This window comes from Chionomys nivalis, chromosome 17, assembly GCF_950005125.1.
Source record: "Chionomys nivalis chromosome 17, mChiNiv1.1, whole genome shotgun sequence".
Taxonomy (NCBI): Eukaryota; Metazoa; Chordata; class Mammalia; order Rodentia; family Cricetidae; genus Chionomys; species Chionomys nivalis.
This window is the reverse complement of record NC_080102.1, coordinates 30098959-30119083: the sequence shown is the minus strand read 5'-3', so window position 1 is coordinate 30119083 and position 20125 is coordinate 30098959. Positions and strand designations below refer to the sequence as shown.

General features: G+C 45.7%; 1 protein-coding gene across 1 annotated transcript in view; it reads left to right on the top strand.

The window, feature by feature from the left end:
• Col22a1 (collagen type XXII alpha 1 chain) overlaps positions 1–20125 on the top strand; it is a 212628-nt gene that overhangs the window by 21031 nt on the left and 171472 nt on the right. The window contains 4 exon segments of the mRNA XM_057791877.1: positions 293–367; positions 5414–5525; positions 12674–12797; positions 17751–17802. Of these exon segments, the coding sequence (XP_057647860.1) occupies positions 293–367; positions 5414–5525; positions 12674–12797; positions 17751–17802 (363 nt within the window).

Below are 20125 nucleotides of genomic sequence, written 5' to 3'. Positions count from 1 at the left end.
ATCTCACTGTTCTTGGGCAGGCTAGCAGATGCAACTTGTCCTGGTGTTCCTGTGAGTTCCTTGGAGGTGAAATCAGTGCCATGATCCCGTTTTACCCTAGTATGATATTTCCCGAGTCAGTGCTTAACAACCACACAGGTACATGGAAGAAGAATTAAAGACTATGGGGCCACCAGCACCTTCTGTGTTCTCCTCTTCACTCTGGGTAGAATAGGGCTTGCTGCTCTCACGCGCTACAAGGATGTAGTAGGCATGCTTTCTCACTTGTCTGTTTCCTCTTGCTTGTTTTCAGACGTCCTCTGCCCCAGTGTTCGGGTAGAAGGAGACCGCTTTAAACACACCAATGGAGGAAGCAAGGAAATCACAGGTAAGAGTGACTCCAATATGCACAATTGCTTTCGCGTGCAGCCTGCACACCTCAGGGTGGCCTCCCTGGCTCTCTTCCCTCATTCTCGTCTGTCACCAGTGTCCTGGTGGAATGGTTAGAGATGTGCAGGTGGCGGCAATCCCCCAACACGGAGGAGCATCTGTAACTAGTTTTCCTTTTGGCGGGTTGGGGCCTTCCAAAAAAATTTTATTACACCAAGCATAACAGGAGTTGGTGAATGAGCGAGCAAATAATAGCAAACTGAGTGAGTGAACGAATAAAGACACTTCAGAGAGAAAGGGGGCTGAGTCAGCATTATAAGTGGATGAGGAACTCAGCAGGTGGGAGAACAGACGTGTGACTAAAGACTTAGGCAGAGAGAAGCTATTAAAAGGGCTGCCATCTCCAACAATGCCGGGCAGACAGACCATAGCAGATTGTGGAGTATGGGGAGGTGATGTACCCATTGCTCACCGTGTTGTGTGATGACTAGCTCTCCTGTGGTCAAAAATTCCATTTAGTGTGTGAACTGTTTGCTTCTCCTCGGCTTTCCTCACCAAGGTCTGCCCTCTGGCTCCAGGTCCTTTTCTCAGTCTTCCCTCCTCCATCTTCCTCAACTCCAATTTCTGTCCTGTGCATAGCTCCTACCTTAGGCAGTCAGCATCTGAGGTCAGGACTGGGTATGGTTCAGACACGTCCAGTCCCAGGAAGACACATCAAGTCTATCAGTTGCCCCTGTGGACTGCAGCATTGCAACATCTGTAACTTTAAGACTCAAAATTTTTCTAGCAGAAGGCTGCTACACCTGTGTGCTCAACAAAAACAACATGCAAGGTAGCAAGCTGATTCTCCTTGAAGCAACTCCCACCGCGATGCTGCAGGGTCAGGTCTGTGCCATGTCCCTTGGCCTTGCTTATAGGTCCACAGCAGACCCTGGCTCCCAGAGTTTCCACGGAGGATCCAGTGTGGTAACCTGCCGAGTAACTGCTTTGTACCTTAGACGCCTTTGCTCCATCTTGCCTGTCAGGCAACTCCAGTTAAACCACTGGGACTTTTGGAGGCAGCCACAGCAGACAGAGGTGTCCCTCTTTTCTTGCTGATTAGGCCTGTGAAGCACAGTGGATACTCAAGGGGTGCTGTCATTGTCACAGCTGCTTTGTCCGACTCTCGAGATGCGGGTGACTTTTAGTGTTTCCCTTTGACAACCCAGGTGCTTTGAAGTTCGCGTGTTTGTAGCTGAGCCTCTCTGCCCAGAGTGGGAAACTACTACACAGTTTGAATTAGATGTGTCCATTTTGTCCCTTGGTGATTCCCCAGCAATGCTCTCAGACAATCCTGCAAGGGGAATGTGCCCACTCAGTTCTATGCCGGACGTCTCCCTTTGAAGTCCTTTTCAAAGCCCATTCGTACCTGGTTGCTTTGTCTGCATTTGGCTTTGTGAGCCTCATGCTTTGAGAACAGCGTCTCCCGGGTAATTAATTATTCAAGAAGTATTGGGACACATATTTTAGATCAGCTTGCCACTTGCCAGCTAGGTGACTGTAGATCAAATTCCTGATTTCTTCGAACCTTAGTTTTTCCATCTGTACAAAAGGGGGTCTCTGAGAGTCCTCAGTTCGAATAACTTCAGTGCTGGTGCTTGGTCACCAAAAGTGTCAGGCAGCCTACTTGAACAGTGGCCTGGGTCTCCCTTTATATATGGTCAGCTGAGTTGTGAGGCCCTGCATTCAAGCACTGCTGGCTTATCTCAGGATGTCAGTTTATCACCTCAGAGCTTTCCAGTTTCCTTCTAGCCCTTATTTATTTCAGGCAAATTGATCCCAGTTAGGTTTCAAGCCTGGGACAAAAGTCATGTCTTTCCATTTTTCTTTTTCCTTTATGCACCCCCCCCCTTATTTAGTCTCTGGTTTGATCCCAGGTTTCAGCACCGAATTAATGGGAAAAAGAGAAATAAAAAGGAAAGGAAACAGGACTCTTCCTAGGTATGATGGAGGAAGTTTGTTAAATATATATAAGAGAACATAGCCAGAGCAGGGGCTCTAAGAGAGTCCAGAGTATACGTGAGCTGTGCTGTGTGAGGAGATGCGTAGGGCGAGGAGAGAAGGGAGAGAGGGCAATCAGGTGCAGCAGCCAGGAGGCCCAAAAGGTACAAAGAGAGACAAGGGTAACCAAAATGTCTAGGTTGTATAAGGAAGAACAGTCCAACCTCCTAGGCTGGACAGTGTAGGGTGCGGGGGTGGGGGTGGGGTGGGGGGTGTAAGCCAGGAGGGCTCTGTAACAAGTAGGGGCTGAGGGATGCTGGGAGAATCTGGAGGCCAGGTCTGCTTTGATATGTTAAGTAGGCCCCTCAGCTATTTGTCCCTGGTTTGAAACTCAACAATACCATTTTATCACCTTGTTAAATGCTAATGTTAAATGTGTTTGAAGTTTTTGAATGAAGGGGGGGCAGTAAAGAAAATAGCCTCTTGTGATAAAAAGAAAAAATTTATTCCAAACTGCCTAGGCTGCCTCTTGAAAATCAGAGAGAAGCAACAGGGGGTGGTGGTGGTGCTTTCCCAGTTTTAAGGGAGCAGGTACCTGGGAGGAAGGGGGGGCCTGTAACCTGAGGTGGAGGACTTTGAAGTATATAACAGGTACTTGTGAGTAGGGATTGATGGGAATTTAAATGCTAGCATATACCTTGATATGCTAATAGGAATCACAGATGTATGTTAATAAAGGATCAGAGGTCCCTTTTGCCAGAGATAAGGAGAACACTTCCTTTAAGCAGGTAGGCACTGTTTATTTTTTCAAGTCCCTGAGGGGGATGCTGGGTACCTCTGCCCTCTGATGAGTTCAGATTGCTGTCACTGGGACAACCAGTTCCTACTCCAAGTGTTCTTGGGAGTAGTTAACTTCTGGCCACGCCAAATGCTGGAGACCTCAGCTGCATGTCACTAGCTTTCCTGCAGCTCATGGATTTCATAGGGACTCCCCAGGACCCCTCCTTGCTGTGGGAGGTGGTTGCTCTGTGCTCTGCCTTGGTCATTTCTTGGAGAATGTAATTCACTATTACACAGGAAGTGCAGTGTTCTTGGAAGGCAAACTACACCATGATAAATATTGTTATAACTGAAATTACCTGGTGCAAGTGAGAAGGAAACACAGAACACGCAACAAACCTGCTTACAAGTTTATTAGAGGGGGTGCATACAAGCCTGGGGAATCGGTGTGCAGAGAGAGAGAGAAAGATGGCACGTCCAACTTTTTAAAGTCTGCCTAGTGTATGCGCATAGAAGGTTGGCGTGACTACGTCATACAAAGATGACAGGCTCATGCATGCACACAGCTTACAGATGGGGGAACTGTTGTCTAGGGAGAAGTGAGTCAGTCATTTTCCCCAGGAACCAGTATTGGGGAGACCCACCTCACCCTCTCCATCTGCTAATTTTCTCCAGAGTTTGTTATGGGAAAGGAAGTACTCACACTCACGCAGTGCTAAGGGTTGTGTAGAGCATCTGGTCTATTGTCAGCATTTGCTGTGGTCTTCCGTGCCTTTTCAGTTAAAGCTCAAAGTGAACCATTCAGTGCCATGGGCTCCCGTGTCTGAATTCCATCCCGTGGTCAGCCTCTAGAACGGGTTGTGCTCTCTGGAGGCTTGGTGGGCCTAGGCTGGAGGGTTTTCCAACTCTCCAGATTGGTCAAAGCAGCTTGCTTAGAGCATCTTCTTTTGGAAGGATGCACTGCAAGTAGTGGTGATGATTGCTACTGATGGTGCACACTCAGGGTCTCGTGACATTGTCAGAACAGCCTCATCTGCTAGGCATCCTCACTGTCCTCTGAGCAATAACCAGCCAGAGGCCTCTGCTGGCCACAAAGCATGCCAGAGTCCCATAGATAGGTGTCTGAGAAGATTTAGACTCCCATCTCCATACTCAGCACTCCCCAGGTCCAAAGCCCCCAGACATGACTTTTACTTTACACAGACAGGGCCTCTCAGTCATCTTTTAATGGAAATCAAAGCAAGCTAAAATACTCACTGTTCACTAATGCAATCCCGCAAAGGCAATTTTTGTCTCTCACGTTTCACTCTTTAAAACCATGAGATCCCAAAGCTACAGACAGCAACCTAAGAAAGCTCCAAGGAAAGGGCAGTAATATGGTTGGAGGAAGGAAAGCCTTAAGTTGTGAGTGTTTCTAACCTAAAGTAGCGGTTCTTAACCTGTGGGTCACACCCTTTGTAAAGCCTCTATCTCCCAAAATATTTACATTATGACTCACAACAGTAGCAAAACTACAATTATGAAGTAGCAGTAAAAATAATCTTATGGTTTGGGGTCTCCACAACACAAGGAACAGTGTTAAAGGGTCACACAGCATTAGGAAGGTGAGAACCACTGTCCGAAAGGATCTACATTTGCATTTGAGCTTCTAGAACACAGAGGTTCCCACAGCAGGAGAAACCAAAACACCTTCATGTGTCTTGTAGTTAACCATGATCCAGGGTGGTCATGGCTATCACATTCCAGTGTGGTGGTCAGTGGCTGCATTCCCCAGTGCCTTATCCTGGCATGGGACTCGAAGCTACAAGGGTCATGGCTCAGCTCCTCTTGTCTTCCTAATATGTATTCTTATATCTAAGTCCTCACCCCTTGAGGCAGGGTGGGTAGGCTACCTTTGAAGAGAGTGAACTAGCTTTTTATTGGTTATTTGAAAGAAAATGGGCCCCAAAGGGAGTGGCACTATTAGGAGGTATTGCTTTGTTGGAATAGGTATGACTTTGGTGGAGGAAGTGTGTCACTGTGGAGATGGATTTTGAGGCCTCATATCTGCTCAAGCCATGCCCAGTGTCTCAGACCACTTCCTGTTGCCTTGAGTCAAGATGTAAGAACTCTCAGGTCCTTCTCCAGCACCATGTCTGCGTGCACACGGCCATGCTTCCCGCCATGGCGATCGTGAACTAAACCTCTGAACCGTAAGTGAGCCACCACAGTTAAATGGTACCGTACACGTGTCTCTCATCCTCTTCCTCTGCTGAACTCACTCCCAGCTCTTCTGTTCACACAGGTTTCGATCTGATGGATTTGTTCAGCGTGAAAGAAATCTTGGGGAAGAGAGAAAACGGAGCCCAGAGTTCCTATGTGCGGATGGGCTCCTTCCCCGTGGTGCAGAGGACTGAGTGAGTGGCTGTTTCTCCTTCCAGAACTTCTGCATGCTCTGGGAAAGCAGGGTGCAGCCAGCCACAGCTGCCCACTCAGCACCGAGCTGAGCAGTACCACAGCTAGTAGCGCCTGGTGAAGGTTACACCCAGAGGACACAGCTTAGCTGCTCACCTGGGAGGTTAAGGGCTCTTTGCAGCTCCATGATCATTGTGCTAATGATTTTCTCATCATTTCGTGCTCATCTGTTCATTTGACACTAATCATCCATTTGTGGATGCAGTTTTCTTTCAGCTCATTAGAGATCAACCATTATGGTTATCACTGAAGCACGATTAGTAAAAGCTCAGGGTCAGAAATTGGGGTTCAACCTGAAGATCCGAAAAGTAAAACAGCTAGCCCCTGGCTCTTACCTTGACCTCAGTCTAAAATGGCCATCCTGCCTCCTCGAATCTCTTCTAGGGCTGGGATTAAAGGCGTGCACCACCATCATTAAAGGCATGTACCACAGGTTTTATGGAAACTGGTGTGGCTACTGGGATTAAAAGTGTGTGTTACCACAATCTGGTCTGTAAGGCTGACGAGTGGGACTGTTTTACTCTCAGATCTTCAGGCAGTCTTTATTTGTTAAAATACAGTTAAAATCCACTACATATCACCAGATAGCACCTCCTATGGACCAGCCATGGCCTCACGTAGCTGATGTCTATCTCTTAGAATCCTGTAATGTTTTTGGTCAGTGAAGATCCAGTTTCCATGTTGACTGGGTCCTTGTTTATACATTACCAAATGCTCCAGTTTTCTTCTATTTCTGCTTCATATGAGTATCCCTGCTTTGTCATGTTGAGAAGCTATGCTGCCAGTATTTGCCTCTCTGCAGCTCCAGTGAAGGGCTGAAAGTGATCCCAACGATGAGTGGAGACCCAATGGTCACGGGGGACAAACAGGTGGTCTGAAAACTAGGATGCTCCTGCATCATCTGACCCATTTTCCATCTTGTAACTCTTTAATTGCTTCTATGTTTTCTTAAACTCGGAGGCCAGAAAGGGCAGACTGACATTCGCAATCACCATAGGAGTCTCATGTCTTGACCCAAGCCACCTTTGTGGATTCCTGTATGTTTAGAGAATTCCAGGTACTACCTCCTACTGCCAGGCCTTTGTTGGTGTCCCTCCCTCTAGTGCGGATACCTGCTCTGCTCCGCCTCCAAGTATAGTACAACTGCTGGGCTTTAGCTACTGCTCTTGGGAAATCTCCACCTTTAGTCAGACCGTTTCTTCCTGTACTCTCCGCAAAGCACATTCCTGTATTGAGCATGGTGAGCTATGTCGTCAGTCCTTTGCAGACTGTCTTTGCTGCTTCTTTAGAGGCATTTAGAGAGACCTAAGTATCGGTCCTTTCCAGAGTCCCATCGTTGAGCTAATCACTGCCTGTAGCAGGGGGTTGGTGGCTCTCTCTTGAGAACATGAATTAGACCGCAGTGAGGGAAACCAGATTTCAGCTACCCATGGTGAACCATGAACACAGCCTGGAGCACAGCACTGAGTTCAGCAGGTGTTCTCCGAGTGCCGACTACGCATTAGACTGTAGCATCACCTCACCCAGAGCCCCAAACCTGCATTCCCTGAGAGTAAAGGAGAATAAGGCACATGACTCCTCTCTGAGCATCATCTTTTCACCTGTGGAACAGAGACTGCACTCTGACTTCCTAGGTACTGATTCATTCTCTTCTGCAGCCCTGCATGGATGCTTGGGTTGATGTGATTCACCTGGTCCTGGGCTCATTTAGGGGAATGTAAGGATGGTCAGACTCCAGACTACACTCTTGCTTTATCCTTTCTCTTGAATTCACCAGCGACACAGATCATACTTGAAATAATCACACAGAAACTATATTATTTAAATCACTGCTTGGCCCATTAGCTCTAGTTTCCCATTGGCTAACTCTTAGATCTTAATTTAACCCATTTCCATTAATCTGTGCATCACCATGAGGTCATGGCCTACCAGCAAAGTTTCAGCACGTTTGTCTCTGGCAGAGGCTCCATGACTTTTTCCTGACTCAGCCTCCTTTCTCCCAGCATTCAGTTTAGTTTTTCCCACCTAACTCTGTTTCCCTAAAGCTCTGCTATAGGCCCAGAGCAGTGCCTTTATTAACCAATGATATTCACAGCATAGAGAGGGGAATTCCACATCACTACTCAGAAAAAGAAAAGCATCATATGTAATTTAAGCATGTAGGAAAAGTCACTGGAGAAGGACTAAAAAGGCGAGTGTTATACAGATATGGTGGATGCCTTGCAGAGGTCCCTTTCCATTGCTGGAGATGTCTTGATCTTCTGGGACACCTGTCAATCAGCAGATCATCTTTCAGCTCTTACTCTATAGAACAGAGGACTGGGCACAGTTTCTGAGTGATGAGTTTAGCTTATGTGACATTAGTGTTTTCCTGAGTGGGGATCACTGTGTCATCTGTTTCATACAGCAGAGCTTCACAACTCAGACATCCCAAGAAAGGGTAATTTCCCTCCACTTTCTAATGCTTTGAAATGTATTCATCCTTACACACACATGATTTAATTTGCAGACTAATTTCATTCATAATGAAAAAAGAGATGCCACTTTCAACATTACTCAATTTTTTAACATGTAAAGGGAATTTTTACACATCTTTATTTGATTCTCACTATGATATGAGGTGAGCAGGGCAGGAATTGCTCTCATTTATCAGGTACAACATCTGAGCCCCTAAGGAAGACAATCACTTGTTAAAATTTCACAGATAAGCCGGGCGATGGTGGCGCACACCTTTAATCCCAGCACTCGGGAGGCAGAGGTAGGCAGATCTCTGTGAGTTCGAGACCAGCCTGGTCTACAGAGCTAGTTTCAGGACAGGCTCCAAAACCACAGAGAAACCCTGTCTCGAAAAACCAAAAAAAATAAAAATAAAAAAAATTCACAGATAACAGGGAACAGAAACTAGCCTCATGGTCAGGTAATTGAAGTCCAAAGCCTTGTTCTTTGCTCTGTAATCTCATATCTGCTACGTTATTGTTGGAAAGAATTGTTCATTGGATTTCCTACCCTTGATTAAACTTATTCAGTCCCCAAGAGTATATATGTACCGCTCTGTCTCTGCTTACCTGCCTGTCTTTCTCTCTCTCTCTGTATGTGTGTATGCATACAAACATTATATTCATACACACATCTTTTGGTTGGATGCACATACTTGCATATGTCTGTTGAGATAATTCAAAATTATAGGTGAAAGCTGTTTTCAGAGAGAGAACAATAGACAGATTCATGAAGAACAAAATAAACAGAAAAGGAAAAGTGTCTTAGGTAGGGACATCCTGACAGATTCATGAAGAACAAAATAAACAGAAAAGGAAAAGTGTCTTAGGTAGGGACATCCTGACTCTTTCCATGTGCATGGAGGTTAAAGAAGTTTCTAATTCCGGAGGGAAGTCTAGGTGCTGAAGGTGAGAGGCTCTTTTCCTCCTTTCTGTATATGATCCTCAATGATGTCAGACCAGAGGATGATATCGAACAACTGGGTCACCTCTCAGCTTGGATCTGTGAGAGGAGAGTCAGTGAGGACCAATCTGAGCTCATAATTTCTGTAGCTATGTGAAGGATCCCTGAGGATCTGCAAATCTAAGAACCAGGAACCCAGACGCCTCCCCACTTCGCTTCCTGGATGTCTGGCCAGACAGCCTCCATCTCCTCCAGCAGCAAAATCCATGCTATGCGTGTTCCCAGAGGCAGTTTTCCACCCCCAGGGTAGACTTTGGCTCCTTCCTGGCCAAATTCTACAGAAGGAAAGAACAGTTGGCTGGTGGTTAAAAGAAAAACTATGGAGAGACCAGACTCTCTGGGTGTGAACTCTGTCTGCTGTATCTCCTTGAGTTAACCCCAAAGAGTCCGGGTGCCCTGACCTACAATGCAAAGACCAAAATACATCCTTCCCAAGTCATTTCCAGGGTGGAATGAGATGAAAGCTCACCGTCCTCCTTTATTAAGTTTCCCAAAGTACTCATTTTAAAATCAAGTCTTAGATGATTTTTTTTAAAAAAGAAAACAAACTATCTTTTTTTTTTTTTTTTTTAACATACCAATCCCGCTTCCCACTCTCTCCCCTTCTCCCATCCACTCCACCTATTCCCTCCCTATCTACTCCTCAGAGAGGGTACATTGCTTTGGGGGAAGGTCCAAGACCCTCCCTATTCTATCGAGGCTGAGCAAGGCATCTATTCAAAGAGAATAGGTTCCAAAAAAAGCCAGTACAAGCAGTAGGGATAAATCCTAGTGCCACTGCCAGTGGCCCCACAGTCTGCCCAACCATACAACTGTCAACCACATTTCAGAGGGTCTAGATCGGACCTGTGCTGTTACCTTCCCTATCTCGTTGGAGTTGGTGAGCTCTCATTAGCTCAGGTAGACTGTTTCAGTGGGTGTACCCATCATGGTCTTGACCTCTTTGCTTATATTCTCATTTCTCCCACTCTTCAGCTAGACTTTGGGAGCTCAGCAGTTCTCCAATGCATTTCTCTGCCTCTGCTTCCATCAGTTGCTGGATGTAGGTTCTATGGTGATATTTAAGATATTTAAGGCAAGGCCAGTTTAGGCACCCTTTCCTCGATTGTTTAGGGTCTTAGCTGGAAATTTCTCTAGTATTAGGTTTCTTGCTAGCACCATGACAGCTCCCTCAATCAAAATATCTCTTTCCTTGCTCTTGTCTCTGTTCTTCCTCCATCTGGACTATCCCAATCCCTCAAGTTCCCCCCAACACTCCCTTTCTCCTCTTGTCTTTACCTTCTGCCCTCCCTACTCCCCTCATTTCCATGCTTCCAATTTTGTCAGGAGATCCTGTCTGCTTCCCCTTTCGAGGTGAATCTATGTATGTTTTTCTTAGGGTTCATCTTATTACCCAGCTTCTCTAGGATCATGAACTGTAGCCTCAATATCCTTTGCTTTACAGCTAGTATACACTTATGAGTAAGTACATACCATGTTCATATTTCTGGATCTGGGTTACCTCACTCAGGTTGGTTTTCTCTAGTTCCTTCCATTTGCATGCAAATTTCAAGATGTCATTGTTTTTTTTATTGCTGAATAATACTCCATTGTATAAATATGCCACAACTTCTCCATTCATTCCTGGATAGAGGGACATCTAGGTTGTTCCCAGGTTAGGGCTATTACAAATAATGCTGCTATGAACATAGTTGAGCAAATGTCCTTGTAATATGATTGAGTATCTTTTGGTTATATGACCAAGAGTGGTATTACTGGGTCATGAGGTATGTTAATTCCCAATTTTCTGAGAAACTGCCAAACTGATTTCCAAAGTGGTTTTACAAGTTTGCATTCCCACCAGCAATAGAGGAATGTTCCCTTTACTCCACATCCTCTTCAGCCGTTTGATCTTACCCATTCTGACTTGTATAAGATGATATTTCAGAGTTGTTTTGATTTGCATTTCTCCGATGGCTAAGGATGTTGAACATTTTTTTAAACTGTCTTTTGGCCATTTGAGGTTCTTCAGTTTAGAATTCTCTGTTTAGTTCTGTACCCCATTTTTAAATTGAGTTATTTGGAATTTTGATGTCTTATTATTTCTTGAGTTCTTTATATATTTTGGAATTCAGTCGTCTGTCTGATGTGGAGTTGGTGAAGAACTTTTCCCATTTAATAGGCTGCCTTTTTGTCTTATTGACAATTCCTTTGCTTTACAGGAGGTCCCATTTACTTATTGATGCTCTCAATGTCTGTGCTACTGGCGTTATATTTAGGAAGTGGTCTCCTGTATGCATGCATTGAAGGGTACTTCCCACTTTCTTTTCTATCAGGTTCAGTGTGGTTGGATTTATATTGTGGTCTTTAATCCACTTGGACTTGAGTTTTGTGCATAGGGTTAGATCTGGATCTATTTTCATTTTCTGCATGTTGCCATCCAGTTATACCATCATCATTGTTGAAGATGCTTTTTCTTTTTTTCCATTGTATACTTTTAGCTCCTTTGTCAAAAATCAGGTGTTCATAGGTGTGTGAATTAATATCTGTGTCTTTGATTTGATTCCATTGGTCAGCCTCTCTATTTTTATGCCAATACCAAGCTGTTTTCATTACTGTAGCTCTATAGTAGAGCTTGATCTCAGAGATGGTGATGCCTCCGGAAGTTCCTTTATTGTACAGGATTGTTTTGGCTATCGTTGTATTTTGTTTGTTTTTCCATATGAAGTTGAGTATTGCTCTTTTGAAGTCTGTGAAGAATTGTATTGGTATTTTGAGGGGGATTGCACTGAATCTATAAATTGCTTTTGGTAGGATTGCCATTTTCTTTATATTGATCCTACCTATCCAAGACCAAGGGAAATCTTTCTGTTTTCTGGTATCTGGCTCTGCCTGTGACATGGGTGAAGGTGGAAGGAGAGGTGGTCCAAGGTGCTCTGGGCAGGCACAGCACGACTGGCCTTTGGACCTCCATAGAAACTGAATTTGTTTAAGAGGATGTTCTGTGTCTCGGTGACAGTGCCATATGATCTGCATGGTTCATAAATGTCAGAAGCTTCTTAAAAAGATATAGCTTTGTTGTCTAAGGTCAGGTCTTCATCAATGGTGTCTTCTCATGGTAATATCACGTGACAGAAATGCTGAACAATGCCAAGGGGCCTCTCTTACAAGGGCACTGATCTGTTACAGGGTTTCACTCTCAAGACCTAAAAATCCTCCACCACCTAGGCATTAAAATTTTAGCACATGGGTTTTGTGAAGGCAAACCCTGAGGCTATATAGCTGCTTGGTATAGAATCCCTGGTAAAAGAAACTGGGAACAGGACTGGAGAGGTGAAGGTTGGAATTCTCCAGTGCAGGCATTCCTCAGGGAGGGTCACCTAGCACTTACTGGCTGTCAGTCATCGGGAAGGTGGGGATCCAGTAGATGATCACTGAGGGTTGGGGCAAAGGCAGTGAAGGGGCCACAGTGCTTTTCAATAGAAGGTCTCACTAAGACACCAGTCTTAGAGCCATCGGTACAACTGAGAGGGTGCTGTGGGCATCCTTGGGGGTCACACTGTCAGGACTTAGTAGCTGAGCAGACATAGCCAGCTTCCCATTCTTCTCACTAATCCTGGCACCATCTGTCTGTCTGTCTGTCTCTTCTCAGGGATATTTTCCCCCAAGGTCTGCCTGATGAGTATGCCTTTGTCACAACCTTCCGGTTCCGGAAAACATCTCGGAAAGAAGACTGGTACATCTGGCAGGTCATTGACCAGTATGGCATCCCACAGGTATGGGTAATGCTGCCTATCTTTGGGGCAAGTGCTGTGTCCTCCTCCCAGGAAATAGTTTGACCACTGTGTTTTCAGCAAGATGCTTGGTTCTGGGCCTAGGCAGAAGGGTGTCAATTCCATGGAGCCCCAAAGAACCTGTAGGTCCAACTCCTCTTTTCTCCCTGGTCAAACCGTCTAAGTTACCATCCTCTGAGGAATTTCTACCTAAACAGAGAAGTGACCATCTGCTCTGTTGTCTTATGGCACCTTGTCTGTTGGTGACCTCATCTAGTGCAAGAAACTGGTTCAACAGTCAGGGTCAGGTGGACCTGACCAAATATTGTATCACCTTCTTTCTTAGTATGGGACATGGAGTAGGATTGTCCATGAGTCTTAGTTCCCTTAGCTTGAAAGTGGAAAATGACAATACTTACCAAGGAGGACTGTGGGTAAAAGAGTCAGTTGAGTATTAATAAAATCACATTTGCAAAGCATCCAGCAGAGTCTGATGTGTAATAGGATCGGTCACGAGTAGATCTCTTGTATCACTGAAGGTTGTTCTCGGTTTTCTCATGTGTGAAGTTCCAAATGCTTGTCTTTACCCACCTGTAGAGTGTCAGCTTTCATTTGGGCAATTCCTCAACAGCGTGCGGCCCAATGGGGAAGGGCAGATCTCAAAGCCAAGTTCATCGGCACAGGGCATCAATCTGAGAGGAATGCAATAGCTGTTCTAGTGCTCAAAGGCCTGAGCTCTAAACAGTGTCCTCTCATTGGAGATACACACACACACACACACACACACACACACACACACACACATAATAGGCACACATGTAGACATTCTCACTTTCAGTTGGGAGAAACTCTTCTTGATTTTCATATGGGGCTAAAACAAAACAAAACAAATTTCCTCGGAATTGGACTCCAGCAATCATGGACTGTGGTCGGAGACAAACAGCTGCAGCCAACTCTTGTTCCTCTCTCTTGGATCACGATCACCTCCTTCTAAGTGCTCCTCTTCAATTCTCTCTCTCTTCCTTTCCTATCTTTTCTTAAAATAAGTATATGCAATGATACAATTGAGGTGCTAAGAATGTTGTGAGGAGAAGGGAATAATGGCCAGGACATTCAGCCACTACTTTTAATCTAATCTAACAGAATAGAATATGATTTATTCTAACAGAATAGACTAGGGTAGAATAGAGTAGAAGAGAAGAATAAGAATAAGGATAGGATAGGAAAGAATAAAATAGTCTAGACTAGAATAGAATAGGATGGAATAGGATTGACTCCTCCTGTGGTCAGAGAAGACCTTAGCATTGCTCTTCACTGGCGCAAACCTGCTCATAGCACAATTCAGATGACCCACCAATTCTTAATGCAGCGAGCCCTCCTCATTACCCTGCATATAGGTTGGTTCTACCATACCCATTTCCGAATAAGACATAGAAATGTCACAAGAAGTTCAGGAATTGGCTGCAATTTGCACAAGTAGTAAAAGCAGAAGTTGAGATTTGGATTCAAACAGTTAAGGCCCCGAGTCTGTGCTTTTGTTCTCAGCCTGTCTAGGCCTTCCAGTCCTGTTGAATAACTCTGCTGTAGCATCTGTGGTCACACTGAGGTGCAAACTCGTTTTTAGTGTTAGCCATGGAGGGATCCAGTTTACTATGCGTGGGAGACTGAAAGCATTGACAGACTTCTGTCGGCTCTGGGTTCCTATTCACCACCGCTGCCTGGTAGCCATAGATTTGCTTCTCCAGTTTCTCTGGTCTGGCAGGGTGGGACTGGGCACCTGCCATGACATTCTTGTGGCATGAGACCCTAACACCCCCTCAGTCTGGGTCTTTTCTTTCATGGCATTTGCAGAGCTTTGTGCTTTCTGTCTGCCACGTCTGCTGATGCCCTCCTGCTGGAGTAACCAGGGTTCAGATATAGCTTGAGAATAGAGCCAGCACAATTTGCTGATGCCTCTGAGAGATGAAGCGGATTCCAGGAGGTCACCCAGCTAGTGTTGGTGGTCACATGACTTAGGTCTCTGAATACCTTGGCTTGCTTTCTTACTTGCTTGAGACAAACATCTGAGGGAAAGCAAAGTCTACAGGGAGCTCTGAAGATGGTCAGGGCCGGAACTGAGGCCTGTGAGACCACTCTGAGGAAATGGAGGACGGTGTTCAGTCACAACACAATCACACTGTATATGTTGTATTATGCAATTCAAGAGGAGCCCATTATTTCTGGTCATTCATTATGCCTGTAATAAGTATGCAGGTGAGCCAATTAAAATAAATATAAGGAACCCTTTGGTTGTGGTGAAGGGAGATTGAGTCAGAAAGAGAACCTAGAAGACCAGGGCTGTGCTGTGAATACGTTGGCCAGTTCTCTGCATTGCATGGCTCCTTTATGTAGTCTCAGAGACCCTTTCCTTTCCATTTATTGATGAATTTATCCATTCAGTACACTTTTCTTGAATGCCACCATGTACCACATGTTTTTCTAGCCACTGGTATTATAGGGATTAACAAAGGAGAAGATCAAGTGTCTGTTTAAAAGGATGGGAAAGTGGTGTGCAGATATGCACAATTACTAAACAAGATAGCTTTAAATGTTGATCTATAACTGTAAAGGCAAGGAAGTATTAATCAATTAAAATGTCTGAAAAAATGAGAAGTCTCTTAGACTCTAATGGTATACATGTATTGGTGTGACGGTTAATTTTAATTTTTTTGTCTACTTGACATAAGCTTGGGTCATCTGGAAAGAGGGAGACTCAGCTGAGAAAATACCTCTGTACAATTGACCTTTAGGCAGTTCTTGATTAATGATTCATCTGGGCGGGCCTAGACCACTGTAGCCAATCCCACTCCTAGGCAGGTGGTACTGGGTCATATGAGAAAGAGAGCTGAGAAATCCAGGAAGACAGCTAGGTAGTGACACTCCTCCATGGCCTCTGCTTCAGTTCTTGTATCCAGGTTCCTGTTCTGACTTATCTCAGGGATGATCTGGGACCTGGGTAAACCCTCTCTCCAAGTTTCCTTTGGTCATGGTCTTTATCAGAGCAATAGGAAGCAAACCAGGATCATTAGAAGAGACTGTGGTTTCTGTGATCTTACCTGCTTAAGCCATTGTAATTAAGATTAAGCTCAGAGCTCTTAAGGTCCAAATGAGGAGCAGAAGGAGGGAGAACATGAGCAAAAAATCAGGACCACGAGGGATGCACCCACCCACTGTGACAGTGGAACTGATTTATTGGGAGCCCACCAAGGCCAGCTGGTCTGGGACTGAATAAGCATGGGTTGATTCCGGACTCTCTGAGCATGGCGGTCAATGAAGACTGATGAGAAGCCAAGGACAATGGCACTAGGTTTCGATCCTAATACATGAACTGGCTTTGTGGGAGCTTAGCCTGTTTGGACGCTCACCTTTCTGGACGTAGATAGAAGGACCTTGGTCTTCCCGCAGGGCAGGGAATTTGGACTGCTCTTCAGTATCGAGAGGGAGGGGGAATGGAGTGGGGGGAGGAGAAGAGGAGTGGGGATGGGGGAGGGAAGTGGGGGGAGGGCAATATTTGGGAGGAGGGGAGGGAAATGGGGAGCAGGTGGAAATTTTAATTAAAAAAGAATAAAAATAAATAAGTAAAAAAAAAAAAAAGATTAAGCTCAGAACCTGGGGTATATGTACTATGTAAATTGTTTATATGTATACTTATTTATTTTACCCTCAGCCAGCCTGTGATGTAATCAATATCATTTTACAAATGAAGAAACAGTGTGGACAGGTTAAATAGCCTGAGGTCTTAAATGACTTTCTGGTTTAGGATAATCAGGCAACATCTAACCGACTGAACTATAATGATGATGATGATGATAGTGGTTGGAGTTAAGAATGGGATGTGGGAAAGGAGTGGGAACCAGCAAGGGGATGCTGACGCAACCCTGGGTTAGCAGCCACAGGAAGCGATAGCATGGACCGGGTCTGAGTCAAGACAGAGGAAGATTAACCATAGTCAATGCCCCTGTGTTCATGCACTGCCGAAGTCTCCACACATTCACTGCTGCATTTCTGATACCTGGCTTGCCTGTCACACACAGCATGCTCTGCCAGCATCCTGGAGGGGAAGAAGAAGTGAGAGCATGGGTGAGAACGTAACTGTTCATCCATCACAAGCAAGCAGAAGTGACCTTCCTTGCAGAGGTGTCCTGTGTGCAGCCACAGATCATTCTGAATGTGGCCCAGCATAAAATTGTAAATGTTCTTAGAATGTTATGAGATTATTTTGTGTGAGATTTGTTTGCTTTTTTGGAACTTGATTGTCTGGTTCATGAACATGAACTTTGAAGATGACAATGTAGCCCAGAAGAGCCCAAAGGTTAGACAACCCTGGGTACTTTCTCTGTGCTAGGAGAGTATGCAAAGGGCTGAGTGTGCACAAGTGACCCAGATATTTAAGGCCCTTGCCAGTTAAGAGACTTCATTTTCATAGCTTCAGATGAATCTTCTAGATGAGAGACAGGAGGGGTTACCCATCTGGTTACAGACTGGCACTTGGTGTCTACATTCGGTAGGGCAGGGTCTTAAGAGCCCCTGAGATTAGTTAGGATTCCTGGTTGGTGTCATGCCTCAGGCCCTCTTCACTGGGCATTTCAAGTCTCACAGAGGCCCCAGTAGCCTCTTCTCATACTGAGTACATGATCTCTGCCTAGTGGCTGAGCACAGTCAATCTAATTATTGTCCAGGTTGAGCAGCCTACACATTGGCTACTGATACCAGCATGCTGAGGAGGAATCAGAGGCCAGAAGGCACCTAACCGGCCTCAGCCTAGACAGCTCTGAGCATCCTGGTGCAAGAGGCACAGTTGGCCGTGTCAGCATTGTCAGGGCTGACTCCTCCCTCCCCACTTCTGCCCATGCTTGGTCCCATGATGCTCAGGGGATGTATTAGGTTTTCAAGGACTCTCTGTGCCTGTCTCCTTAGGTCTCTATCCGACTGGATGGTGAGAACAAGGCGGTTGAGTACAATGCTGTGGGTGCCATGAAGGATGCAGTCAGGGTGGTCTTCCGAGGTCCCCGAATTGATGACCTCTTTGACCGTGACTGGCACAAGATGGCTCTAAGCATCCAGGCCCAGAATGTGTCCCTCTACATTGACTGCATGCTGGTTCAGACGCTGCCCATCGAGGAGAGGGAGAACATCGACATCCAGGGCAAGACTGTGATCGGCAAGCGTCTCTACGACAGTGTGCCCATTGACGTGAGTACCCGAGGGGCTCTTGTCGGCAATGCCAGAGCCATCAGAGTAACCCCTAGAATCTGTAGTTCCAATTTATCATCAATTTATCAATCATCACCATGGACTTTCTGAGAGGGGAGGACACTTGACTCAGAAAGCTGCATATTAGAGTCCAGATTTCACATTCATCCATTCATTGTATACACATTGTGATCCTTCTGTTTGCTAGGCTCTCTGCTGGGCATTAGTGATACTGGTGCCTATAAGGGAGCATATGATTGACATGCAAACACTATATGTCTTTAAAATAAAGGGCTCAACATCATTGGATGTTATAGGGAGGGCTTCTAGGGTACCAAGGGACAGCAGTACTTTGATGAGTTTGGACCAAATACACACAGTATCACAAATCATATTCATGTGGTGCACACCATCCTGGGATGTATAGGCATGGAGAGAGCTTGCAGGACTTAAATCTAGTATCCTTTACATGGCAACCTGGTCCTTCCAGGCCATATTAGTAGCAGCAGCAGTAGCAGCAGCAGCAGCAGCAGTAGCAGTAGCAGCAATAAAGCAGCAGCAGCAGCAACAAAGCAGCAGCAGCAGCACACCCATGTTGTGCTTACTGTGTTTTAGTAGCTTCTCGGGTCAATGAAGCTCCATTATGGTGGTTGCTTCTTTTCTGTCTTCTGTATATGCTTGCCTATGTGCTATAGTGCAGGCATCCAGTTATGTTGAGCCTGAATAGCAAAAAAGATATATGAATTTAACCAGCCCAGGGTTATTATGAAAGGAAGACTCAATGAGACCATTCATTCTGGTTAAGTAAATGCCACAGTAGACATGGGCATTGTGTACCATGGAACTTAAAGAATAAGTGTCCATACTAAACAAGTCTCAGGATAGGTGTCCATGGGCTGAGGAACCCAGGGATCCTCTCTTCCATGAACCTTGACCTTTGACCAGTTCCCACTGGCCCCACATCTGGCTCAGTTGCTTTAACGTGGCTCTGAGAAATGCAGCCACAGGTGATCTTCCTCCTTGGAAGGGCTCAGCCTCATGAACATTGTTAGGCTGTTCACTTCCCTGCTGTGACACCTGCCAGTTTTGTATCTAGCCACGGTCCCGTTTTTAAGCAAAGAACCAGAGAGAGCTCAGCGCTCCAGTGTGGGGCAGTGTTTGTTGCTCTTCTACTTCGGTTTATGCATGAGGTAGAGACTCTGGTCGCCTCTGGGCAGTGCACCCTCCTGTGGTTGCTGTCAGCTCTGAGCACCTCACTCGGTGCAACACTGTAGCACTGTGATGTCACTTAGTCCGGCTTAGGAGGCAAAGGCCAGCACAGAGATGGAAAGACCCGCTCTACATTGTAAATTCACAAGGAGCTCAGTGTCTCTTTCACCTTGGCCTCAGCTTATCGAGGCTTGATGCAGGACAGGCATTGTATCCTGTGAGTCCTTCAGTTCCCTCTGTAGCTCTGGGAAATCATATCATTGAAAGACAAATGGAGGATAGGAGAATTGTCATGTGACTCCATGGTAGCTGAACCTTAGACTCAGCATGGTAAGAGCCCAGCTCACGCTTTCAGCTCTTCCCAATCTGTTTCCACAGCAGAGTTACCAAAGCGCCATTTCAGTGAGATATGGGGGGAGGCTGGGAGCTGACCCAGGAGATAGTTCAGCCCACGGCTGCTGTAGATTGAACCTGAGTTTGGCTCTCAGACAGGAATGAGGCCCAGAAGGATAGAAGGAGTGGAGATTTTGGGACTTGGGCAGACAGTGGGTGGGGAGGGTTAAGGTAGCAAAGTAACACAGATCAAAGGCAGTTGTGGGAGTTTGGGGTTCCTCCCAACCTCAGCTCTATAGTGTTGTCCGATGGCCCATCTCTGGTCAGTGGATCACTGCTAATGTAGAAAGCAGACCACCTCCTAAAGACCAGCATTGCTCAAAACCAAGAATATGCAGTCTCATTTTCTCCTGGTCTGGATTGGTGTCTCAACAGGAAATGAAATAGACATGCATAGATCTGCTCGTCCTTCAGTCGAGAACCAGGTGGCATTAAGGGGGTGTGCTTTGAGGAACACATGGTAGAAGCAGAAGGCAGGGGAGCCCCACACAGGCAGA